This window comes from Myotis yumanensis, unplaced genomic scaffold (genome assembly GCF_028538775.1).
Source record: "Myotis yumanensis isolate MYYU_CA2020_CCGP unplaced genomic scaffold, mMyoYum1.0.hap1 SCAF_6, whole genome shotgun sequence".
NCBI lineage: Eukaryota > Metazoa > Chordata > Mammalia > Chiroptera > Vespertilionidae > Myotis > Myotis yumanensis.
The window spans coordinates 90,376,596-90,402,498 of NW_027223757.1; the positions used below are offsets into that span (position 1 = coordinate 90,376,596).

A 25,903-nucleotide genomic window follows, 5' to 3' on the forward strand; every position below is an offset into this window, starting at 1 on the left:
TAGCAAAAAAATGTATTGTGCACACACAAAAAAACAGTTGGCAAACTGGGAGCACTCAAATCAAACACAGAATGAGGCTCAGAAATACGTGGTTACAAAGCAGCTTACAAATAGATCCAGAGACATAGAGGCATGGAACAGACTGTCCAATCTCAAAGGGAAGGCGGGGGTGGGTGGGAAGAGAGCAAAGAACTTGTATGCATATATTCATAACCTATGGACACAGACTATAGTATGGTGAAGGCCTGGAGGGTAGGGGCGGGCTAGAAGGGGTCACTGGGGAAAAATAGGAGACATATGTAATACTTTCAACAATAAAGATTAAATAAGTAATAAAGCAGCTTACATATTGAGGAGGCAATGGCTGTTTATTCTTCCCAGTGATTGGTTATAAAATTAGAGTTTTCCTAGTGACAGAGAATGGGTTAAAAGTGGTTAGCTTACATCAATTTCGGGGAACAGTTTAAGTTCTGTTTATGATTTTCAGAGGCATTAACAAGAACTGGCCTAAGTTTTGCTTGTATGACTAAACTGGTGTGTCTGCTCAGGGAATTTTCAAGTCTGGTCTCCATCTGTGTTGGATTTTAACGATGTTTAAAGTACCCAAAGTGCTTAGCCCCAGGCTGGCACAAAGTAGGCATTCATTTAGCCATCATTATTAAGGGCTGTGCAGAGCATTTACCATATGTTTATGTACCCCATTTATTTCTTGTCCTCTATCCAAACTTCCCTGCAGTGCCTCTACTTTGCTTCTCCACCTTTGACCCTGAGCAAACCCTCCTAACACCTTTGGGGCACCGTCTATCCCAGCAGGCCACTCTAGGCCTTGCTGGAGCCCTGGCCTCTTTGATCTTCATTGGGCTTTCGCCCTTTCCTTATCTCTCATTTTCTTCCAGGCCCTTCCCTCTCTCTCTCCAGACTCTCAGCCTTTGGAGTTTGGAGGCTCGGATTTGCTCTATGTCTTTAGACTAGTGGTTCTCAACCTTGGCTGCACATTAGATTCACCTGGAAATCTTTTTAAAATTCCCAGGTGAATCTAATGTGCAGCCAAGGTTGAGAACCACTGCTTTTAGACAAATAAGCAAATCATCTAACTGTTGAATCTCAGTTTTCACATCTGAAAAACGAGAATAACAGTACCTACTTCATAGCAGATAAGATAATAAAGTGTGATTGCTATGGAAATTGTACCGAGCCCTATCAAAGCTAGTTCTGGCATCTCTCACCTCTATTCCCTTTCATTCTCTTCCTCTTCTTTTCGTTCCTGCCTTATTGTGGGACCAGGAAATTCTTGGAATTGAAAGTTAGGACAGAACTCCAATCGGAGCGAAGATTTGACGGTTGTTCCCGCCTCCCACGCCTAGAAGAACCAATCAGAGCGTCCGAAGAGTGGCGCGAGGCCCCCGCCGCGGGAGCGCGCCCTCTCCTCCGGGCTGCGGCCGGCAGGCCTGCTTTCGCCTCGCATCCCGGCCGCCGGGCTTTGGAGGTGGCGTCCTTCCTCTTCCTTTTCTCAACGCTTCAAATCTTGGCGCCGCAGGGTTGAACCGCGGGGACCGGAAGTGTGCCCCGCACCGGCGGGTCCCCCGCGAATCGACGCCGGAAGTGGCAACTGCTGGGGAAAGATTCCGCCGGCTCCGCTATGGCGGCCATCCCCCCCGACTCCTGGCAGCCGCCCAACGTCTACTTAGAGACCAGGTGAGGGGGTCGCCTCGGGGCGGGGCTGGCGGAGGCGACTCGGAGCCCGGGCTTGTCTGCGGGGCCCCCTTCCCGACGGGCTCTCCCTCCTCGTGGAGCGGCGGCCCGAGGGCGGGTGTGGACTGTCGCTGTCCTCGTGGAGCGGCGGCCGCGAGGGCGCCTGATTACCCTCCTCCCACCCGTGCTCCGTTCATTCATCCCTTCCTTCAGGCCGGGGACGTAGGATCTGGCACCTGAGGAGACAGGTGGATGAAACACACAGCCGTGCCTTTAGCGGCAGACAGTATAGAGGAGACAGCTGTGCAAATGTGGACGGGATGGCCCTAGCTGGTTTGGCTCAGTGGATAGAACGTTGGCCTGCGGACTGAAGGGTCCCAGGTTCATTTCCGGCCAAGGGCACCTGCCTGGGTTGCAGGCTCGATCCCCAGTGGGGGGCGTGCTGGAGGCAGCCGATCAATGATTCTCATCATAGATGTTTCTCTCTCTCTCCCCCTCTCCCTTCCTCTCTAAAATCAATAAAGAAATATATTTAAAAAAATAAATGTGGACGGGATGAGTGTCACGGTTGTGACGCCATGAGTCTACAGTGTTAAACAGGAAGAAGCACATTTGCTCCACCATCAAATGTGATACAGCGGAGCCCCAGCCAGCTAGTGCCCTGCCCGGGTGCAGACAGAGCATCAATTAGTTTGATCCTCCTAGCAACTCAGGCCCTGCAGGTATTACTCCACCTTCTCTCCTCCAGCTTTAGCAGGGACATGCCGGAGCTCACAGGTTAAATCGAGTGGCCTTGCCGAAACCGGTTTGGCTCGGTGGATAGAGCGTCGGCCTGCGGACTGAAAGGTCCCAGGTTCGATTCCGGTCAAGGGCATGTACTTGGGTTTCGGGCACATCCCCAGTAGGAGATGTGCAGGAGGCAGCTGATCGATGTTTCTAACTCTCTATCTCTCTCCCTTCCTCTCTGTTAAAAAATCAATAAAATATATTTTTTAAAAAAATCGAGTGGCCTCATTTGGAGCCTGGTATGTCCGCCTCCATGCTAGGTTCCCTGGCCTCATTCATTCCATTGCTTCTTTGGAAAAAGTCCAGAGCGATCTTTCCAGAGTAGGACACATTACCGGACGTGACTTCTTACTGTTACCGCACCCTAATAGTAAAACATCGTAGTCTGACGTTCAAGGTGATGTTTTTCCTCTGGCCTTCTCCTACCTCTGGCTACACTTTCCAGTCCCCCATCCGTAGCCAGGGTCCAGCCTCATCCCTCTGCCTTCCTTCTGCTCTTGTCTGTGCTGCTTTCCACCAGAGCACAGTTCTCTCAGATGCTGCTTTTGCTCCCAGGCCATTTCCCCCACCTTCTTATCTGGCAAAATTCTCCTTCAGATACCAACTTGAAAGTAATTTTTGAACTCAGCTGTTAACATTTTTTTTTAAAACTATAAAATAAATCTAAATTTAAATCCAGGCAGTGTAGAAGTGTATAGAAAAAGCAGTGAAAGCCACCTCTCATGTAAAAACACTTTTAAAAATGTGTTTATTGATTTTTAGAAAGAAGGAAGAGGGATGGAGAGAAACATCATCCATTGGCTGCCTTCTGCACACCCCCTACTGGGCTCGGAACCCGGGCATGTGCCCTGACCAGGAATCAAACCGGTGACTTCTTGGTTCATGGTTGACACTCAACCACTGGGCCACACTGGCCAGGCTAAAAACATTTTTAATAGTTTGTTGAATGATCTTCCAGACCTTTTCGCATAAACATCTCTCTTTTATGTTCAATTTTTTTTTTTGACAAAAATAAGATCATATGCTCATACTGTGTGTATGTTTCTTTTCCTGTAATTTGCTTTTCTTTCACTCACTAATACATGCAGTCTTCCATAGTATGAATGTCTCATATTTTAGTCATTCCCTCTCTGAAGGTCATCCAAATTACTTCTTGTGTTTTGTTATGACAAATATCGGAATGAACATCCTTGCACAGTTGTATCCTTAAGAACTTTAGTCATTTTTTTCTATAGAGTAGATACTTAGTTGAAATTGCTGTCAAGAAGTATGCACATTTCAGTATTGTATAGGTACTTCCTGATTGCCATTCTAAAGTTATTATCTGTATTTAAAAAAATACCCACCGGAATGTACGCTCCATGAAGGGAAAGCACCTAGATCCGTGCCCTGCCCAGAGTGATTGTTAATCTGTGCTGAATATTAGTAACATGAAGGATGAATTGCCAGCAGAAAGCTATGTGCTGGCTCTTACCACAGATACAGCAGGTCCTCGAATTAAGGTTCCTTTCAGTGTCCTTCCGTGATAACGATGAGGGGAAAAGATTGCTAGCCAAGGCCACTGTCTCTGGAGTTTGCATGTGCTCCCCATGTCTGCCTGGGTGTTTTCCCAGGTACTCACATCCCAAAGATGTGCGCATTATTGAATGAGCATGTCTCAATGGGTCCTAGTCTGAACGAGTGTATGTGTGTGCGTGCAAGTGTGCCCTGGATGAAAGGGTGTCCTGTCCAGTTTGGTTCCCACCTTGTGCCCAGAGCTTCTGGGATAAGGCTCCAGCCACCCTAGACCCTGAACTGGAATAAGCAGGTTGGAAAATAATTTGTTTTTATTAGTCTTTCTTATGTGAATATATAGCTCGCATTTATTTCAATGTAAAGTATTAGAAGTGTTTGGGTCTTTTTTAAAGAAATTTCATGATGTTCTTATGATCAGAAGTATGCCACAGGGACTTACCTCTTATTTGTATCCGCTAGCCTCTGGTAAAATTTATTTCATTATACATTCTTTCCCTAAAAGTCAGTTTCCAAGAACCTATCTATAGTATAGAGTGTTTACTTCAGCGGTTCTCAACCTGTGGGTCGCGACCCCTTTGGGGGTCGAACAACCCTTTCACAGGGGTCGCCTAAGACCATCGGAAAACACATATATAATTACATATTGTTTTTGTGATTAATCACTGTGCTTTAATTATGTTCAATTTGTAACAATGAAAATACATCCTGCATATCAGATATTTACATTACAATTCATAACAGTAGCAAAATTACAGTTATGAAGAAGCAACAAAAATAATTTTATGGTTGGGGGGTCACCACAACATGAGGAACTGTATTAAAGGGTCACGGCATTAGGAAGGTTGAGAACCACTGGTTTACTTGCAGTGTGCTTGGGTATTTAGTCTGTACAGAGTTGACCCCGTTCTCACATTCCTGGAGTTTAAAGTCTAGGTGAGAGATGGAGAGGGGAAGGCACCTGGCCTCCATCTTTTCCTTCTTCCTTTTTCTTGGCAGTACTTCAGCGGGAGAGGGCTCATCACATTCTGTAGGTATAAAGGTTTGAAGTCATCAGGTTTTGCCTTTGTTGCAGCCCCTCCTAAATACACACAAACTGTACCTTTTTTCCCCCATTAAAAGTATTTATGAATAGGTACTGTATTTCCATGGTTCAAAAATATAAAGTTTAAAAAAGATATTCATTGACAACCTTCCTGTCTCCTATTTACCCAGTTTCCACCCCACCCAGAAACTTATACACGTATAAATAAATATGAATTCCTGATATTTTAATGTCTTCCTTTAAAAAAATTATAAATTAAGTGTAAGACTTTTTTTTTTCTAATTTGGAGGTTGGTTATATTAATTTCTAGTAATCGGTAATAAATTTTTAGTATATAAGGTGTTAACATTTTAGTTGTCCACAGTTGTGTTCATGTTATTTGCCTTGCATTGTTTTCCTTGGTGAGCATGGAGTCTGATGTTTATCACAATTTCATGGCTCACAAGTTTGAAAAAGCAGAGTCCTGGAGCAGTCCATGTCACTCCTATCTGCTGTGACCTTGTTCTTGACTGGAGCTCTCCCGCCCTCTTCCGTCTGCAGCATGGGGACCATCGTGCTGGAGCTGTACTGGAAGCATGCTCCAAAGACCTGCAAGAACTTTGCTGAGTTGGCTCGTCGAGGTTACTACAATGGCACCAAATTCCACAGAATCATCAAAGACTTCATGGTCCAGGGAGGTGACCCAACAGGGACAGGTACAGTTAAGCCAGCATTAGTTTCTGAAGTTTCATTCTGTTGTAACTGATGTGAGGCAGCCGGGCTCTGTTCCACGTGCCGGGGACTGGGTTAGTGATTCGGGTGACTATTGCTGTCCTGCTAGCACACACCCTCCCCAAACACGCGTGGGGAATTGACCAGAAACTAATCTGGACTCTGGGCTTTATAGAGTTTCTCATAACTTCCATGTATTGCTTACTAAGAGCAAATAATATTATAGTAATGTATAGTGTAATCTACTAATCAGAAATAAAGGAAGACATTTTCAGTGTTGTGAGAAAAATAGAATACTGGGTTGTTTGATTAATTTGTTCATATTGAACACCTGCTTTGTGCCAGATACTTTTCTAAGCTCTTGTGTAGCCATGAACAAAGAAAAAAAGTTGCTCTCAATAAAGCAGGAAAAGGATGGGGGGATGAGATTTTAATAACAAAGTCAGGGAAGTCCTCTCTGAGTAGATGCTATTAATGGAGCAGAGAACTGAATGAAGTGAAGGAATGAACTTTATGACTGGAAGAAAGAGTAGGACCAGATGCCCTGAGGCAGGAGTCCATGTAGAGATCATGTAGGATTTTGTAGGGCATGGTACAGACTGGATTATATTCTGAACTAGAGGCCCGGTGCACGAAATCTGTACACTTGGGCGGGGGTGGGAGGGTAGGTGTCCCCCTCAGCCCCGCCTGTGCCTCTCGTAGTCCAGGAGCCCTTGGGGAATGTCTGACTGACGGCTTAGGCCCGCTCCCCACCATTAGTGCTGCCGCGGAGGCGGGAGAGGCTCCCGCCACCACCACTGCACTCGCCAGCTGTGAGCTTGGCTTCTGGCTGAGCAGCGCTCCCCCTGTGGGAGCGCACTGACCACCAGGGGGCAGCTCCTCCATTGAGCATCTGCCCCCTGGTGGTCAGTGTGCACCATAGCAACTGGGTTCTGCAGTTCGGTCGATTTGCATATTAGCCTTTTATTATATAGGATAAGATGGGAGCCATTAGAAAGTTGTGAGCAAAGGAATGACATGATCTGATGTATGCTTTAAAATGCTCACTCTGGCTGCTGTTTGGAGAACAGATAAAGGGGCAAGAATGAGAGCTGGGAACCTGTTAGAGGGCTGCTGTAGTCATCCAGTCTAGAAATATGTGGTTGGACAAGGCTGGTAGTGGAGAAGGTGGTGAGAAGTGACTGGATTGAGGTTATGCTTTGATGGAAATAGAGCAAATGATATTTACTAAGGTTGGATTAGGGGGTGGGTGGGTGTGTGAGAGAAAGAGATGATGACTTCAAAGTTTTTTACTAGTATTTAGTAAAAAGGAAAAGGCTAAGACAGAAGCGTGTTTGGAGGGGGGAGATTAAGAATTTGGTTTTGGTTTTGGACACATTAAGTACAGATGTTGAATAAGTAATAGGATAAGAGTGGGAGTTCATGAAAAGTTCTGGAATTGAGGTATGAATTTGCGAGTTATCATCATTTAAATGGGATTTATTAGCACCAACCTATGATCCAGGATGTTGGGGTTCGATTCCCAGTCAGGATACATGCCTGGGAGAGAGATATATATATATCCTTATATATATATGGAATAGCCTGGCTGGTGTGGCTCACTGGTTGAATGTCAACCCATGAACCAGGAGGCCATGGTTTGATTCCCAGTCAGGGCACATGCCTGGGTTGTGAGCTTGATCCCTAGTAGGGGGCGTGCAGGAGGCAGCCAATCGATGTTTCTCTCATCGATGTTTCTATCTTGCTATCCCTCTCCCTTCCTCTCTTTCTAAAAATCAATATATTTTTAAAAATATATAGAATATATAGGAAAGTAGAAAAAAAGAACAAAAATTACTCTGAAGTATACCTCCTAAAGATTCCTAACCACATTTAACTGTTTCCCCAATATCTCACCTCTCAGTAATCATCAGTGTTAACTTTTGGTGGCCATTCTAGACATCTTTCTTTTCAGATACCTAGTTAAAAGGATGAGTGGATGAATAACTAGCTAAATGGGAATAATTTAGAGATTAGGCTATGTCCTGCATGCTATTGCTTTTTACCCAAAAGGTATTGTATTTAATTTTGTATACATTTAACAGAAAAATTGACTTCCTGCTGTGAGAGATGAGGCAATTAGTACTTAAATTTCTACCCGCCCCTGTTGTTTAGGAAAAGCTCAGTTTTCATATGCATACCTCCTGTGTTGGGAAAAACCCAATCCTTGCCCTGACTGGTTTGGCTCAGTGGATAGAGCATCGGCCTGCGGACTCAAGGGTCCCAGGTTCGATTCCAGTCAAGGGCATGTACCTTGGTTGCGGGCACATCCCCAGTGGGGAGTGTGCAGGAGGCAGCTGATCGATGTTTCTCTCTCATCGATGTTTCTAACTCTATCCCTCTCCCTTCCTCTCTGTAAAAAATCAATAAAATATATTTAAAAAAAAAAAAAAACAACCCAATCCTTCCCTCCTGTTTCTCCTTTGCTTTTACATATTCACACAGAACACTTCACTCTGACACTTGTGTCGCCAAATATATAGTAATTTTCCTCACGACAAGTAATTCTCTGCGACACCAGCCAGGTGTCCTGCCATTTAACTTAATTCTGACACTATCTACCTGGAGACCATGTCATATCCCACAGGTTAAGGCAGCCGTGGGCAAACTCCGGCCCGTTTGAAATGAATAAAACTAAAAAAAAAAAAAAAAAGACCGTAACCTTTTATGTAATGATGTTTACTTTGAATTTATATTAGTTCACACAAACACTCCATCCATGCTTTTGTTCCGGCCCTCCGGTCCAGTTTAAGAACCCATTGTGGCCCTCGAGTCAAAAAGTTTGCCCACCCCTGGGTTAAGGGCTCAGTCCCACAAGACTGTCTCTCTCCCCACCCCCACACTCACACCCACACACACACACACACACTTCAGACCACAAGCCCAGGTACAAGTATCTACTTCAGACCAACTGGCTATAGATGGGAGATTCCAACGACACCCTCCTGCAGTTTGATTACTTTGCCAGAGTGGCTTCTAGAACTTGGGGAAACACTTCATGTTTACCCATTGTTGGAGGATAGTGGTGAAGGATACAGATGAACAGCCCGATGAAGAGATGCATAGGGCGAGGTCTGGGAGGTCCCGAGTCCAGAGCTTCTGTCCCCGTGGAGGTGGAGTGTGCAGAGTGTGCCACCTTCCTGGTGTAGATACGTTTGCTCACCTAGAAGCTCTTCAAACCCTGTACAGGAAGACCAATGAACTCCATTTCCAGTCTCTCTCTCCTCTCCGGAGAAGTGGTGGTGGTGGTTCCTCGAGGCGGGGGGGGGGGGGGGGGGGTCTTTCTGGTGACCCCATCAGGAGCCCACCCAGAGTCACATTATTAGAACTAAAGGTGCTCCTAGTGCTCTTAACACTTTTGAAGGGTTTTAGGTGCCCTGTGCCAAGAATCGGGAACAGAGACCAACTTATATCTTTTCACTGATCTCAGACCTATCCTCCCTCACTCCCAGTTTTTGTTGTTTTATTTTTCCTTGTCAGATTTTATAGCATTTTCCATTCTACACCCACTTGGGTTCTGCATTTCAGAGGGTTCGGGGCTCACCACTAGGCTCTTCTATTCACAAGTGCTAGCAGGTAGAATTTCTCAGTGAGCGGTTTTTATTGCAAGGGCCGGAGGCTGTTACATTTTTAACTAGGTCATGGTTGAGAATTTCTGCCTGTTGCCCTTATACTTGAAAAAGACCATGACTGGGTGTGCTCTTCCTGGGCTACACTCATTCCCTCAGATCTTTTTCTGAGGGAAATAGACATTCTGTTCCATCACCTTCAGATTTTGAACATGGCTTTGAAGAATACTGAGATCAGATTTACTTCTTCCTTCAATTCAGGGAAATTTTTTTGATTTATATTTATGAATTTTTTCTGTTATGCTTATTGGATTTTCTATTTCAGGAAACTAATTCTTTGTTTCATCACCTTTGCCATCACATTTCTTTTGAGAGTCTGAGATGATGTTTTTCCATATTTTTTTTTGCATCCACTGAAATAATCTCACACCTTTATTCTGTCCCTTATTCAATTTTTAGTCATGTCTATTTTGTTCTTTCCTGCTCTGATTTATTTATTAGTGCTGTATTGGTGTCATTTGGTTCTAAATCTGTTTCCTTAGTTCTGCAACCTTTTCTGTTAATTTATTATCTTGTCTTTGAACTCGTTTTATTGGATTCTTATTGACGCATCGGTAGCTTGAGACAGCCACGGAGAAGCCCTTCTTGGATTATGTTTTCTCACAGACTGAGTTCCTGAGGTGGCCCAGGAACTCAGGGTCCCCCCACCCGCCAAGATGGCCAGTGCTGGTAGCCCACCCTGCCACTCCTGAGCACTTGTGGTGTGTGCGGCAGCCCATTCCTTAGCTTTTTCAGGGCTGCTCACCCACTTCCTCTGATGGCTTCTCAAAATTGCAGGATTCTCTGGGTGACACTCCTCCTTTCTTGATTAGGGAGTGCAAGCAGACAAGTTTTTCCTTGCTAACTCTTCAACATTTTTGGAGTAAGTTTGTTTCTTTTTTCTTATTTGATTGATGCTGGTGAAATTTTTGCCTTTTAAGTTTGAATTTTTTGTGTGTTTGCTTCATCAGGTATTGGAGGGAAAAGGGTCCACATTCTTTATTTTAAAGTGTCCTGCCAACACTTTGATGCGCTTCTTTCCTGTCGTCTTCTCTCTTTCATTGTTGTTATGAGATTAAAAACATAATTTTTGGTAATCCTCACCCAAGGATATTTTCCCATTGATTTTAGAGAGAGTGGAGGGGAAAGAGGGAGAGAGAATCATGGATGTGAGAGAGACACATCAATCGGGTCTAGGGACTGAACCTGCAACCCAGGTATGTGCCCTTGACCAGGAATTGAACCCTCAATCCTTCTGTGTGCAGGCCAACACTCTAATCACTAAGCAACACCAGCCAGAACATTATGAGATAAAATTTTAATTCATGTCAGCAGTGAACAGAGAGAGTCAATGATTAGGGTAAAAGAATTAGAAGTGACTCAGATGTGCGTTACTCATGCCAGAGCTTCCATATATTTCTGTAGTTCTCAGTCCTTCATAATGTCACATTTCCATGTTGTAACTTTAATGAAATTGAATAGCTCAAAAGATTTCCAAATAATTGCATCCAACCTCAAGTATAACGAATGATTGAGCTCAGCCTGCTGGCAGGTCTGTGGTTGAAGGCAAACAAGAGCTTGGTCCTCCTGGGTCACTAGTTTGAACTGCTAGCTGATTAGGTAACAGGTTTTTACTAAACATCTCAGGAGTGCAGCATCGGCATTGTGGACTCTTCAGCAAGTCGAAATACCTCTTCCATCTCCTACTGTGACACAACCCACCCACCTCTCCACATCCGGAACCTATTCTTTCTAGCATCTTTCTGATACACCTTTTCCAGATGTTTTCTCAATTCAAATACCCTTTGACTTCCTGCTTCATTTTAAACTATTTTTCTTTCTTTAAATTTCCTTTATTGTAATAACTTTATGCTAGCTTTTTACTTAGCCCTCTGAATGTCTGATTTTTTATATGTTTACTTTATTTTATTTTAGAAAGGAAGGGAGTGGAAGAGAGAGAGAGAGAGAAACATCATTGTGAGAAATGTCAACTGGCTGCTTCCCGCATGCACCCTGACCAGGGATCAAGCCCGCAATCTGGGCATGTGCCCTGATCAGAAAATGAACCAATGACCTTGAACCGGCAACCTTTCGGTGCATGGGATGATGCTCAACCAAATGAGCCACACCGTCCAGGGCTCTGAATGTCTTTACCTGTTTCTACTAACTTCTGTTCCTCTCCTCCCTGTAAGGCATGGTACCCTATCCAGCGCTTCCTTTTGCTTCTACTGCTCTGTGCTGAGCCTCACAGGGCTCACTGGCTGCTGTGAGTGCAGTGATTAATTATGTGCCGATTATGTTGTGCGTCACCCTCACTCTGAGTTCATCTCTCCACTTGCTCCAGGAACACCTGAAGTGTAACATGTTGACAGCAAATTCATTGTTAATTTTATTCATTTGATGAATATTTGCTAAGAGGCTGCTGGGTGTCTTGTGCTATCTAAGGCCTGTGAGGGGTACACAAGCACACAAGCATTAGAAGCCAAGGCATATTCCCCCCCCCCCCCCTTTTTTTTAATCCTCACATGAGGATATGTTTTTATTGATTTTAGAGAAAGAAGAGGGAGAGAGAGAGAAACATTGATCATATGTGCCCTGACCAGAATCGAGCCGACCACCTTTTGGTATACGGATGACGCTCCAACCAACTGAGCCACCTGGCCAGGAGAGAAGTCAAGGCATTGTTCTTTTCCTTGCAGAGCTCTTTGTCCAGGAAGACAAGATATTCATTATGAGAAATATCTAGAAAGTAACAATATAGTCGATGAGAGGCCCGGTGCATGAAATTCATGCACTGGGGGGGGGGGGGGGGGGGTGGTTCCCCTCAGCCTGGCCTGTGCCCTCTCACAGTCCAGGAGCCCTCGGGGGATGTTCGACTGCTGGCTTAGGCAGGAGAGGCTCCCGCCACCGCCACTGTGATTGCCAGCCATGAGCCTGGCTTCTGGCTGAGCGGCGCTCCCCCTGGTGGTCAGTGCGCATCATAGCGAACGGTCGTTCCGTTGTCAGGCCAAAACCGGCTCTCCAACATCCCCCGAGGGGTCCTGGATTTCGAGAGGGTACAGGCCAGGCTTAGGAACCCCACTGGGGCACAATCGGGGCCGGGGAGGGCTCCAGGGCATGTCTGGCCTGTCTTGTTCAGTCCTGATCGGCTGGACCCCAGCAGCAAGCTAACCTACCAGTTGGAGTGTCTGCCCCCTGGTGGTCAGTGCAAGTTATAGCGACTGGTTGAGTGGTCGACTGTCTGCGCCCTAGTGGTCAGTGCATGTCATAGCGAGCAGTTGAGTGGTCTTAGCATATCAGCATATTACGCTCTGATTGGTTGAACGGATGACCAGACACTTAGCATATTAGGCTTTTATTATATAGGATATGCAAATGTATGCAAGTGTGCTGTGGATTATTATATATCATAGGTTGGAATAATCTACACTAATAAAAGACAAAGATGCTAATTGGCCGCACCTTCGCTATGCCCTAAGCCACGCCCACCAGCCAATCAGAGTGACTATATGCAAATTAACCCAACCACGGAGCTGGAGCAAGCTGGAGGCTTGGTTGCCCCGGCGATGGAGGAAGCCAAGCTTCCCGCCAGCCCTGAGCTAGCTGAGGCCTCTGCTTATGGCAACAAAGTTTCAATTATAGAAGACAAATAAATCCCAGATACCTGCTTCCAGCCAGCCTCCACTGGGAGCTTGGGTGGCTGGGGGCTGTGGCCAACCTGCAAACAGCCATCAGTCACTCACCCAGGCTGGCCACGCCCTCATGGGGTGAGGGTTCCTGCTGGAGGGCTTGGCCAGCCTGCAAACAGCCATCAGTCACTCACCCAGGCTGGCCACACCCTCATGGGGTGAGGATTCCTGCTGGGGGGCTTGGCCAGCCTGCAAACAGCCATCAGCCCCTCACCCAGGCTGGCCAGGCACCCCAGCGGGGACCCCCATCCTGAAGGGGCTGTGGCCAGCCTGCAAACTGCCATCAGCCACTCACCCAGACTGGCCAGGCACCCCAGCAGGACCCCCCCACCCTGAAGGGGATGTGGTCAGTCTGAAAACGGCCCTCAGCCCCTCATCCAGGATGGCCAGGCACCCCAGTGGGGACCCCCACCCTGAAGGGGCTGTGGCCAGCCTGCAAACAGCCATCAGCCCCTCACCCAGGCTGGCCAGGCACTCCTATATAATAAAAGGGTAATATGCAAATTGTCCCTAACAGCAGAACGACTGGGAATGACTGGTCACTATGACACACACTGACCACCAGGGGGCAGATGCTCAATGCAGGAGCTGCCCCTGGTGGTCAGTGTGCTCCTACAGGGGGAGCTCTGCTTAGCCACAAGCCAGGCTGACGGCTGCCAGTGCAGCTGTGGTGGTGGGAGCCTCTCCTGCCTCCTTAGCAATGCTAAGGATGTCCGACTGCAGCTTTGGCCTGCTCCCCACTGGCAAGTGGACATCCCCCGAGGGCTCCTGGGCTGCCAGAGGAATGTCTGACTGCCAGCTTAGGCCCGATCCCCCAGGGAGCAGGCCTAAGCCAGCAGGTGGTCATCCCCCAAGGGGTCCCAGACTACGAGAGGGCACAGGCCAGGTTGAGGGACCCCCCTGAGTGCACAAATTTTTGTGCACCGGGCCTCTAGTTAATAATAAGAGAAAAAGTACAGTGGAGTGGGATTAGAATGGGTAGGGAGCATATTTGAGGTGGGCCTTGAAAGAATGTAGAATTTTAACTCTTGGGAGGACAGGGAAGGACATTTTGGATTTCAGAAGAAGAAGGAGTACACAGTGGACACACAAGTAACAGAAGCATGTAGGATGTGAGGGAGAGCCAACCACCCCAGGTGTCACGTCTCACCCGCTGGATTGGCTCTGCGACACAACCCAGCCACCTCTCCACACCCGGAACAAATGCATACGGTGTGATATCTAAGGCCCCTGAGCTGCATGCTTAGGGGACAGGAAAGGAGCAGTATGGGGCCGAGTAGGAAATAGCATGGGGGGTAAGAGGGCCAGTTCACGGAGACCCTCCAGATGGGAGTTCAGATTTGACCTAGCACCATTCAGGGACCATTTGGAACTCTTAAGTCTGGAATAAAAAAACGATGTGAGGAAACGTAATCCAGCCATGGGATGTGGCAAGTAGTTTAGTGTGGGGCAGTGGTCGGCAAACTCATTAGTCAACAGAGCCAAATAGCAGTACAACGATTGAAATTTCTTTTGAGAGCCAAATTTTTTAAACTTAAACTATATAGGTAGGTACATTGTTATTAACTTAATTAGGGTATTCCTAAGGCTTAGGAAGAGCCACACTCAAGGGGCCAAAGAGCCGCATGTGGCTCTCGAGCCGCAGTTTGCCGACCACGGGTGTGGGGTGAACAGGAAGTTGTGGCCCGGTAGGCTTGGGGTTGAGTCTTGGCTCCACAGGAACACTTATTAAATGTAGACTAGTTATATGACCTTGCTGACCCTTCTTATCTATGAATGGGGAGTGTGGTCATATGCACCTCAGGAGGTTGTTGTGAGTAGTAAATGAGCTGATCTTCATCAAATGGTTTGCACAGGCTTGATACAAATAGGAGTGCAAAAAAGTTTAGTTATTATTTATTTTGGTTGTTAATTCATTTAACAAATGTTTGTTAGACTCCTACCGTGGTCCAGGCATCGTTGTAAGAGCTGGGGACACAGTAGTGAATAAGAAAGCCGTGTGGAGCTCACTGTGGTGTGAGAGACAGACAATGAGCAGATAAGTACATGATATACTGTCAGGCCATGACATGATACGGAAGAAATAACCCATAAGGGGGTAGAGCAGGTATTCACAACCTTGGCACTATTGACATTTTGGGCTGGATAAGTCTTTGTTGTGGGGGATGGGGGCTCTCCCGTGCATTGTAGGATGTTTAGCTGAATCCCTGACCTCGACCTGCTAGATGCCAGTAGAACCCCTCACTGTGACAACTAAAAATGTCCCCATATATTACCCAGTTCCCTAGGGGGCAAAGTCATCCCTGGTTGAGAACCACTGGATAGAGTGAGGGAGGTGCTGTTGTGGAGAGTGTGATGAGGGAAGACCTCTCATCGGATAAAGTGCATTTGAGCAGAGTTCTAAATACAGGGAAGTAGTGAGCTCTGAGACTGCCAGGGGCAGGACACTCAGAGGGAACAGTAGTCAGAGCCTTAGACCAGGCTGTGCTTGGCAAGAAACAGCCCAGAGGACAGTACCTGGAGCAGGTGAGTGAGGAGAGAGTGGCAGGAGGTGACTTTGAAGGTTAGCTGAGTCCCTGATCATGGGGTGTCTTGTAAGTTGTGCTGAAGACTTTGATTTTGTCCTAAGTGTTGAAATGTCACGGAAGGATTTTGAGCAGACCACTGCCACACTGTGACTTGTTTTTAAGGGATCCCTCTGGCCTCCAGGTGGAGAAGCAACTGGCGTGGAAAGGGAGAGGCAAGGTGACCAATTGGAAGCTTTCATTGTCAAAGCTAGAACTTGTAGCTTGGACCCAGGTGATCGTGGTTCTGTGGGTCCTAGTCCTCTGGGAAGCAGATGCCAAAACAGAGGTAGGCATGGAAGAGCTTTATTGGGGTAACACCTGTGAAAGATAAAGGGGTGAGGGAGTAAGGGCTGGGAGGGGAGTTCTTCACACATCAGTGCAAGCCTCACACCTGTGAAAGGAGAGCAGGCAGAGGAGAAAGCACCAGCAGAAAAGTATGAGGAGCCGCCAGTGAGGTGGGGTTTCAAGAAGGGTGACATCAGCTGTCAGATCCTGCTTATGGATCAAGCAAGCTGAGGCCTGAGGGCTGGCCATTGGGTTCAAGGGTGTGGCAGTCACTGATGACCTTGACAGAAGCAGTTTCGTTGGAGTGGTGAAGGCAAAAGTCTGAATGGAGAGCATTCAAGAGGCAGGAGAGGAAGTGGAGACACCAAGTGACGACAGCTTTTTTGGGGAGATTTTTCTGTGAATGATAACAAGACAATGAGGAGATACTAGGAGATGGAGTTTTTTCTTTTGTTTGCTTTTTAATGTGGGAAATATTCATACCATGTTTTTATGCTGATGGAATGATCCACTAGAAAGAAAAATTGATACAGGAGAGGGGGTAATTGTAGCTGCAAAGTTCATTGCAGGTAAATGGTTTGTGGTGGTGAGATAGTTAGATGAACAATTTATTCATACTGTATTAATAACGGAGGAAGAAAGATCTAGGAAGAAACGGTAAGATGTAGGAAGAGAAGTGAATTTGGCGTGTGAGCATGTGAAAGGTCTCTTTTGCCTTTTTCTCAGTGAAAGAAGAAGGAAAGTTAAAAGAGCAAGGAGCAGTGAGGGAATGGTGAGGTTTGAGGACGGAGGAACTGAAATAAACCCAAAATCATGACTTCCTTTTGCCTCTCACGGAAAGTGCTCGGGTTCTCTCAGTTAAAGGGAGCCTATCATGGCAGGTACTACTACTGTCTATAGAACTGCATGTCTTTCGTGCATTATTTAATTCTCATAACAATCATATGAGACATAAGTACTACTATTCTTTTTTTTTTTTTTTAAATATATTTTATTGACTTTTTACAGAGAGGAAGGGAGAGAGATAGAGAGTTAGAAACATCGATGAGAGAGAAACATCGATCAGCTGCCTCCTGCACATCTCCCACTGGGGATGTGCCCGCAACCCAGGTACATGCCCTTGACCGGAATCGAACCTGGGACCTTTCAGTCCGCAGGCCAATGCTCTACCTACTGAGCCAAACCGGTTTCGGCTAGTACTACTATTCTTGTTTGCATTCAAGGAAACGGAGGCTTAGAGAGGGTAAGTATCTTGCTTAAAGTTACCCAGCTAGTAAATGGAGGAATTGGAACCGAAATCCGGATCTCTTGACCCCAAAGGCAAGTGAGGAAGAGAGAACATCTTAAGAATTCAAAGCTTCTGGGAGAACTGCAGCGTGGTTTCCCAGGTTAGATCTGGTCTTTGGCATTTCCCGGGTTTCCCTAACAGCAGCTGCACTTGTCAGTTCCCCCTTCCTCCTGTTACTAACAAAGTGGTTGTATCAACTTGGGATGCCATTGGCTACAAGTATCAGAAAACTCAGCCCTAATGGCTTACACTAAGAGCTTTTGTTTTTCTCAGTAAGGGACTGTGTGGAGTAGAAGTTGCAGCCATTGGTTCAGCTGCCCAGCAGAGGGTGAGGGACCCAGGCCTGCTATCTGTTTCCACTCCACGGTTCTTAGTGTCTTGACTTTTGATCTCAAACTTGTCTTATGTTTGCAGGATGGTTGCTGCTACTCCTAACATCTGCTTTCAGAGAAGGAAGATGGGGAAAGAGCTATGGGTGAAAGACTAGGAGCGTGTTTGTCCCTTTTTATCAGGAAAGCTGTCCGGGGACCTGGCGTGCTTCCCACATGGAGTAATGGTGAAATAGTCCGATTGTGACCCTGCATATATATCCCCAACGAGCTGTGGTCTCTGAGAGGTCCTGCACTTGTTTGTGGACCATAAGAGAGTGGTTATTACAGTGTGTTTTGTAATAGGAAAACATTGGGAAGACCTTAAAGAGCCATCAACATGAGAAAAGATAAGATCGGTGTAATCACACAGTGCAATGAATATTTCAGAGAGCTGCACAGAACAAAGTGCATGACTGTGACAGTGGTGAACAGAAAAAAGCTAATTGCAGAAGACTGCATTATAATACACTTCTCTAAACCTAAAAACATGCAGAACAACACATTTTTTAAGGGATGCACATATACATAGTAAAGAAGAAAATGCATGGAAATAACAAACTGCTGGTCAGAATAGTGGTTCCCTGGGAGAGTGGGGGTGGAGGGAAGCAGGGTGTGTATGCATGGGGTCTAACTGATTTGCCACATTTTGTTTCTTAAGGGTAAGATGTACAGTTGTTATATTATTTGCATTTTCTTGTATGGATGAAATACTAAGTAGCCTATATAATAAAAGCCTAATATGCAAATCAACCAAACAGCGAAACAAACGGTCGCTGTGACGCACACTGACCACCAGGGGGCAGATGCTCAGTGCAGGAACTGCTCCCTGGTGGTCAGTGTGCTCCCACAGGGGGAGCACCGTTCAGCCAGAAGCTGGCTCACGGCTGGTGAGCACAGCGGTGGTGGCGGGAGCCTCTCCCACCTCCACCACAGCACTAGAAGCAGTGAGCCGAGCAGTAAGGAGCAAGGGGTTCCGGACTGCGAGAGAGATGTCTGACTGTGGGCTTAGGCCCACAGGCAGACATCACCTGAGGGGTCCTGGACTACGAGAGGGCGCAGGCCAGGCTGAGGGACCCTCCCACCCCTCTGGGGCATGAATTTTGTGCACTGGGCCTCTAGTATTGAATAAATGTTTAAAGGAGAAGACAAAAGAATAAAAGGACTTGGGGAGTAGAGAGTTTAGAAAGCAGGTCTGTGCCTGTCTCTGCTGTATCTATACCAGGCCAGGCACATAGCACATTTTTGACAGCAACATAGTCGGCTTTGTAAGTGATCCTTTGTAAGTGACATCTGTGCATCCTGCTCTGCACCAGAGAGCTCTTTCATCACTCTGCCCCCCAACCAGGGCTCCCCCGTTCCACACGCCCAAAGGAATGTTTTGATTGGAATTATTTGTCTTGATGACATTTTGTTACAAACCCTACTGAGTGGATTTAGGTTATGAAAATAGCATGTTATGAGTAAATGTGCTGCAGAGGCCCAGACTCGCTGCCGTTGGTCAGACTACGCCTAGAGAGTATAAAGGGGCTCGGTGCTCTTTGATCTCCTTCGGATGACTTTGCACCCAGGCTGCTTCTGTGACTCCTGAAATCCCCTTCTTGCTTGTGGAGCCATTTATGTGATGGGTTTCAGTGGCCTTGGCGTTTCATTCTTGCAGCCCCGGCTTGCAGGGTTCACGCTTCCAAGGCTCGGTCGCGGGTGGACAGCGCGCTCCTGAGCATTCTCCCCAGCTGGCTTGTCAGGCCTGGGTGTGGGCTGGACCGTTTGCTGCCCCACCCTCTCCTCTCTCACCTTCAGCCCTAGCATTTCCACTAACCTCCCCTCCCCGCAAACCTCAGTCAAGAGCCTGGACTCTGTAGTCAGAACATACTGGCTACGTTACAGCTGTTTGGGGGTACACTGGCAGGTTAGAATTTTCGGAATGAATTTTTACATAGTTTAGTCCAGAAGCGTAGGTAGCCTGGGCCAGGTGGGAGGCTTCCTCTGAGTCTGTTAGGAATCACCCCTGTTCCTCTTTGCAAAGAACCGGGGGCTCTGACAGGCTCCCTGTGGTGGAACATCCTAAAAGGTAAAGCGAAGGATTTTTACCATGGAAACACCATGGCCCAGGCCCGGGGCCTGCGGGGTGGGCATGGCGCTTTCACATCTACTTTCCCAGCAGGCTGACTGCAGGGAGGGGCGCTCCCTGGGTGCGGGCTGTTTTCTGGCTGCCGGGCAAGCAGAGTCAGCTGGTAAACCCAGTGTTCACGGTTTGTCTTGGCTGGTCAACTCAGAGAAACCAGTAATCAGTAAGGCAGATGGTTAAACATATCACTTTGTTCTAACAACAAAACCTGGGTGTCCAGCACAGCACCAGCTCTGCAGACACAGTATAACTACCTGGTGGTGGGAGGTCACTAGCAAATCATTCCCAACCCCGTGTTTCTTCATAGTCTCCTTCCAGCACACTGCCTCTCCTTCCTGCCAGGTTGCCCCTGACCACCATTCCTGTTTCTCCTTAAGCGAGATGTCTTTGACTTATTTTTCTTCATCTAGATTAAGGGAAATAGCTTTCAATTCTTGTGCCATCTCTGATCCATTACAAATGGCTGCTGAAGGTTCTGGGTCCATTGGGATTCAGGGGCAAATCTGAGCTCAGCAGGAAAGTGCTGATTGATTAGCAACAGGGTTAGGGCTTCAGCGTTCCTGTCTGAAATACTCATCAAAATGTTAAGAATTTAAAAAATATCTTAATTCATCAAACTATGGATGGTGATTATCTGTAGATGGTTAGATTACAGGGCATTTAATGTTCTTTTGATAGTGTTCTGTGTTTTCTACATTTTTGACAGCGAACATGTATAACTTTAATAAGCGAGAAAAACACTCTTGGTGTTATTTTGAAAAGAAATGTCTTACCTGAGTGAAACCAGTGATTGGAACGTGCTGGGTAGTGCTTGGTTCTGCTGCTGGGCTGTGTGGCTGCAGCACACGGGGGGGGCTCATTGCTCCCTGCCTTTTCCTTTCCTCTACTCCAAAAATCCTTCGACCCCGACCCCGGGCATAGTTCTTGCTGAGAGGGGGGATGTGAGACTGCTGATTGGCTTCTCGTCTTCCAATGTGGCAGGTCGAGGTGGTGCGTCTATCTATGGCAAGCAGTTTGAAGATGAACTTCATCCAGACTTGAAATTCACGGGTAAGTATGTAATCTGGCTGGACTGGGTGAGAAGGGAGGGTGGATTTTGAAGGTTCGTTCTTTTGGCTGTGATTCAAGGTGAAAGCCTGACATGGTGGCACGGTGCCACGTAGCTGCCCGCCCGGCGCCACGGAGAGCCCTGGAGGATTAGAGAGAGTGGCGCCTCTCAGCATCCGAGCGATTCAGAGTGCTGGTCTGAGTGTCTAGACTCTGCTTGCTGAATGTTGCTCTTACACTATAGCAACACAAAAGCTTCCGCAGAGAAGCAGGAGGCCTTGCTGGATTTTTAGGGGAGTGGCAACATGGCCGAGTGGTTAGTGAAGATCACCATGGACAGAAGCTGGGGAGCAGGCGAAGAGGCTGGGGTGGTGCAGCTGATGGCCTCTGTGCAAGGGCAGAGAGCCTGCCCGGGAGAAGGGGGGATGATGAGAGAGGCCAGAGCAAAGTCTGGCTTCTTTTCATCCCTACGATGGTATAGTAGCACCAGGTTGGAGCCGTGGGGGTTTTTCATACTCTTCCCTCTCTTCCTTTTCCCACCAGGGGCTGGAATTCTTGCAATGGCCAATGCAGGGCCAGACACCAACGGCAGCCAGTTCTTTGTGACCCTAGCTCCCACCCAGTGGCTTGATGGCAAACACACCATTTTTGGTCGCGTGTGCCAGGGTATAGGAATGGTGAATCGAGTAGGAATGGTGGAAACAAACTCTCAGGACCGCCCTGTGGACGATGTGAAGATCATCAAGGCATACCCTTCTGGGTAGCCTTGCTGCTCTCCAGGTCTTCTGAAATGGCCCAGCGAACCGGTGTCCGGGTAACCTAAATGACACACCTCTGAACTTCATTTTGGCCTTGTGAATCACGGAGCCAAGGAGGCCTGGGAGCTTGGGTGAGTTAGAGGTGGAAGTGTATTTTAATAGGATGCTTCTTGTCGCTTCTCCCTGAGCCTCGGTTGACAGGGCATTTCCAAAACTGCCCATGCATGATCACACAGGCTACTGCTCACTGCAGACGACCCCCACTGCGTCTTGTGTGCATCTGTCTGATACCCTTGGAACAACATGAGGCCAGCTCTGCCATTTCAGGGTCCAACCAAACTTCTTTCTGCGAAGATTTATATTCTGGCCTACACTGCAGTCTTCGGTGGCTGACGGCCACAGAATTCAAACCAAGCAGTGCCTGTCAGCCCTCTGCACTCTGCACACCCTTTTCAGTCTCCTACATTTGTTCTTCCTGGGAATGTCTGCGTCGCTATATATATTTCCCCCTCAAAAGCAGAACATCAACACTGCTGTTCCTGACACTTAGACATCCCACGCAAAGCCACACTGGATGTTTGCCAAATGAGAAATGCATCCAACAATCAAGTGTCTAAGAAGGTGTCAAGTGGGGAATGCTAATGTGTAATAATCAAGAAATGAGTTTACTAAAAGGAAGCAGAAGCGTTGACCATTTTTTGCCCAGGAAGGAGTAGAAATCTGTAGTGAGCCTAAGAAAAGACTGAATTCTTCTCATAAAGGAGAAGTGCCACTACCTTTTTTAAAAAAAAACAACCTAAGACTTTAGAGAAACCGAGATTTTATATGTTAAGGGCCATTTTTTGTTTGTTTGTTTTTTAATCTTTCTGTATTTTTTAAGGGGATTATGAGAGAAAGGAAGTTAATACCTGTGTGATACATAGAAACTTCCTGAATAAAATGCCATTGATGTTTGAAATTTTTGCTGTGGTCTGATTTTAAATATTGTATGAGGTTCTGTGAGCCATTTTAACCTCTGAACCATCTCAAGTTGTATTTTAGGGCTCATCTTCAAGATTTCACATCATTGTAGGTTTGTGATCTCCAGGGGACTTCTCTTGTTCAAGAACAGGACTGACCTAAAAAGGCAGAACCGAAGAGAGAAGTTAGGTGATCTCGATGAGCATGTCTGAGTGAGGGGGGTTCCCTGGCGATTACCAGGTGGATGTGCTGAGAGCTGAACTGTCTCTCAAAGTAACAAGAGATACACCTGCCTGTCGGAGGGAGTGTGTGTTGTGGTGTTGACTCTCTTAAAGTGGTAGCTCCTTGATTGAAGAGGGGCTTGTAGCTTCAGTATGTTTCCTGCTCTCTGAATTTTGGGGATGGTGATTTACTCTCTGGAATGACCAAACAAGGTTCTAGTCCTCAAGTGTTCCCCATATTCGACCTTTCCCCGTCCTCCTCTCTCAACAAAAAAAGGGCCCTAGCTGGTTTGGCTCAGTGTATAGGCAGCGGTTCTCAACCTGTGGGTTGAGACTCCTTTGGTGGTTGAATGACCCTTTCACAGGGGTCGCCTAAGACAATCCTGCACATCAGATATTTACATTACGATTCATAACAGTAGCAACATTACAGTGATGAAGTAGCAACGAAAATAATTTTATGGTTGGGTCACAACATGAGGAACTGTATTTAAAAGGCCAGAAGATTGAGAACCACTGGTATAGAGCATCGGCCTATGGACTCAAGGATCCTGGGTTCGATTCTGGTCAAGGGCACATGCATGGGTTGCAGGCTCAGTCCCCAGCCCGAGAATGCTTGAAGTTGTGAGTAATCATCAATGATGATTCCCTCTCATCATTGATGTTTCTATCTCTCTCTCTTCCGCTCCCTTCCTCTCTGAAATCAATAAAAATATATTTTTTTAAAAAAGGAACACCCAATAACAAACTATGTAAATGACTTTGTAACTTCCCAGAGATGGTTTTGGGGGGCAAAGTACTGTTTTGGGAAGTTAAAAATACATTTCTTTCAGCCTGAACTGGGCAGACATAATTGGGTCCACCTCTAGAGCAAGGAATGACACTCGTCCAGTACCTCCCAGAATTACAGTCCTGCAATTCCCACTTTCCACCAGGTCAGGGGGCAGCGGAAACCCCTTACCGCTGCTTTGAGAAGGAGAGTGGGTTGTGAGCACACTTGGGAAGAGAGGGGCACAGGCACAGCTCCTGTTTCTGGGGTACGCCAAGCATGTGAGGTGATCACGCGTGAGTGTGAACCAGTCTTCATGAAGGAGGTGACCTCAAAGAGAAACTGGAATTGTTTCACAATTTCTGAGATTCTGCCAGTAGCCACAGATGTGGAAATTTCTGTTTCTGCATAAAGAGAGCTTGGTTAAGGAAATCCTGATGAATCCCTGTGTCCTGTGAGTGTCCACACCCTCCTAGGATAAGTACAGTTAGGAGAAGTCTCATAAGAGTGGGTGTGCTGGGAGATAGCCCATTTCAGTCACATCTCAGACCGAGGCACGGTGGCTTATGAGAAGGCAAGGATGAGTTTCTAACTTTGATGGAGATTAGTGAAGAGAGGTTGTGGGACTGCCGGAGGTAATCGAGGATGGGAGAAATACAGCTTTGGTGGGAAAGGTAGGAGATTCTAGACTTGGGAGATTTGGAGAATGCTTGGAGTTGTGAGTAAACAAGCCAATGAAAGAAGCCTTCAAACAAGTGTCTGTGGATGGGTGAGAAGTTTGGCACCCAGACTGTAAAGGTATGGCCCCAAGCGCCCTGCCCCAGGGCTTCTCACACTGTCCCCCACACAAGAACCACTGGGGAGCCTGTGAGAAAGCAGGCCTGGGTTCAGCATCTACCCAGAGATTCTGCATTTCTAGCAGCTCCCGGGAGGTGGTGACTGCTGGTTCAGACACCACACTTTGAGTGGTGAGAGCTTAGGTCCAACATGAAATTGCGGGGGTGGTTCCTAAGAGCATGGGGCAATTGGGACCATAACCTGATCCTCCTCCTAGACCAGGGGTGGTCTTGGAAGAATGAAAAGCTTCAAAGCCAGGATGTGCTTGTTTGGCTTTGCCTGCTACAGTGGAACTCTACGGAACAGTGGCCTGCCTTCGCTCCCACTGTGGTACCCCGTGGACGCCAGATCTGTGTGGGTGCCTCAGGGGGTGAGATGGCACGGTTAGCAGACATTACAGAAAATGTAGGGCAGGTATCAGCAATTACGCCATTGGAGGACCCCTGCGGGGCTCAGATGCCACTGCTCCTTAGTTTCCTCACCCATAAAATGGGGATAATGGTACTAACCTCATAAATGAGCTAGAACAGGGACCAGCATTTAGGAAACAGCTCTTGTTATTACCAGTGGTGGCCCTTGAAACCACCATGCACCTGACCCACCTCTTCATCCCAACATTAGCAGCCCGACCTTGCACACCGCTCCCTCCCTCTGGGCCCGCCTCTCAGAGCAGAGACCTGCCTCACTCCCCTCTGAGTCCCCTCAGCACTTCACACAATTCTTCAAAGTTACTGCTGAATGAATCGAATGAAAAATTGTTCTCTGGCAGGAAAAGATTTTGATCCACCTGCAGAAATAGCTTTACCCCATCTCCAAACCCAGGCTTTAGCCCTCTGGAAGCCCTCAGCCTGACTTATTTTTGGATGGTGTCTCCAGAATGTCAAAATAGCTCCCCCTGCACAAGTGGAAGGATTCCTATCCCAGATCCTCAAGCCAATCTGAGCCGTCACTACATTCTTGTAACGCGTGGAGGAGGAAGCAATGAAAAGCACATTTTTTTGAAGTGGCGGAGTTCACTGCCTCCAAATCATTTGGTGGCCCCAGAGCCTGTTGCTGTAGAGTAGATTATAATTCTTTAGGTAAATATCGGGACAGGGTGCCTTCTAGCAACATTCTTGGACAGATAAGTGAGAAGCAACGTGCAGGGGAAGAGAATAAGTTAGGGTGTCACTCCAAGCTGGCCTGGTCTGACTTAGAACTTGGGTCCTCCTTTGTTCTTCCAAACGGGTAATTCATGATCTCTAACTGCATCTGAAACCACAGCTGGCCAGTTTGGGGCAAGGTTTGTGGACAGAGAGATGTGAGACTTTGGGGTGATCTTGGGCACATCACTTTACCTCTGGAACTTGTTCATCAAGCAGAGATGAGAACTAGGTCCTTTTTAACCCTAAATTTCTAAATCTAGGTCATTCTGAGAAGATTCCTTCAGCTGCCAAGTTTCCATTTAGGATGGTATTTTGGAAATTGGCCACTAGAGGCCACTGTGAATACAGTTTGGCCTGACAGCTTCTTCAAAAGGCAGAAGTCTACCCTGGCCTTCCATGATGCTAAGCCAGGCCTGCCACCCTGGGAGGCAGAAAACCAGCCACTCAG

The 25,903-nt window shown here is 47.0% G+C and overlaps 1 protein-coding gene across 1 annotated transcript; it reads left to right on the forward strand.

The window, feature by feature from the left end:
• The first annotated feature begins 1,422 nt into the window (after nucleotides 1-1,422).
• PPIL1 (peptidylprolyl isomerase like 1) lies at nucleotides 1,423-22,481 on the forward strand. Its single transcript, XM_070418674.1, has 4 exons — nucleotides 1,423-1,695; nucleotides 5,576-5,730; nucleotides 20,700-20,768; nucleotides 21,309-22,481. Exons 1-4 carry the CDS (start codon nucleotides 1,640-1,642, stop codon nucleotides 21,527-21,529), a joined length of 501 nt encoding a protein of 166 aa, XP_070274775.1. The 5' UTR covers nucleotides 1,423-1,639; the 3' UTR covers nucleotides 21,530-22,481.
• The last annotated feature ends 3,422 nt before the right edge of the window (nucleotides 22,482-25,903 follow it).

Bases quoted from the DNA above. Each gene is read 5' to 3' on its own strand.
- PPIL1 (XM_070418674.1), top strand. From the start codon at position 1,640: ATGGCGGCCATCCCCCCCGACTCCTGGCAGCCGCCCAACGTCTACTTA. The intron at 1,696-5,575 runs GTGAGGGGGTCG...TTCCGTCTGCAG, and splicing joins AACGTCTACTTAGAGACCAG to CATGGGGACCATCGTGCTGG. The intron at 5,731-20,699 runs GTACAGTTAAGC...CCAATGTGGCAG, and splicing joins AGGTGACCCAACAGGGACAG to GTCGAGGTGGTGCGTCTATC.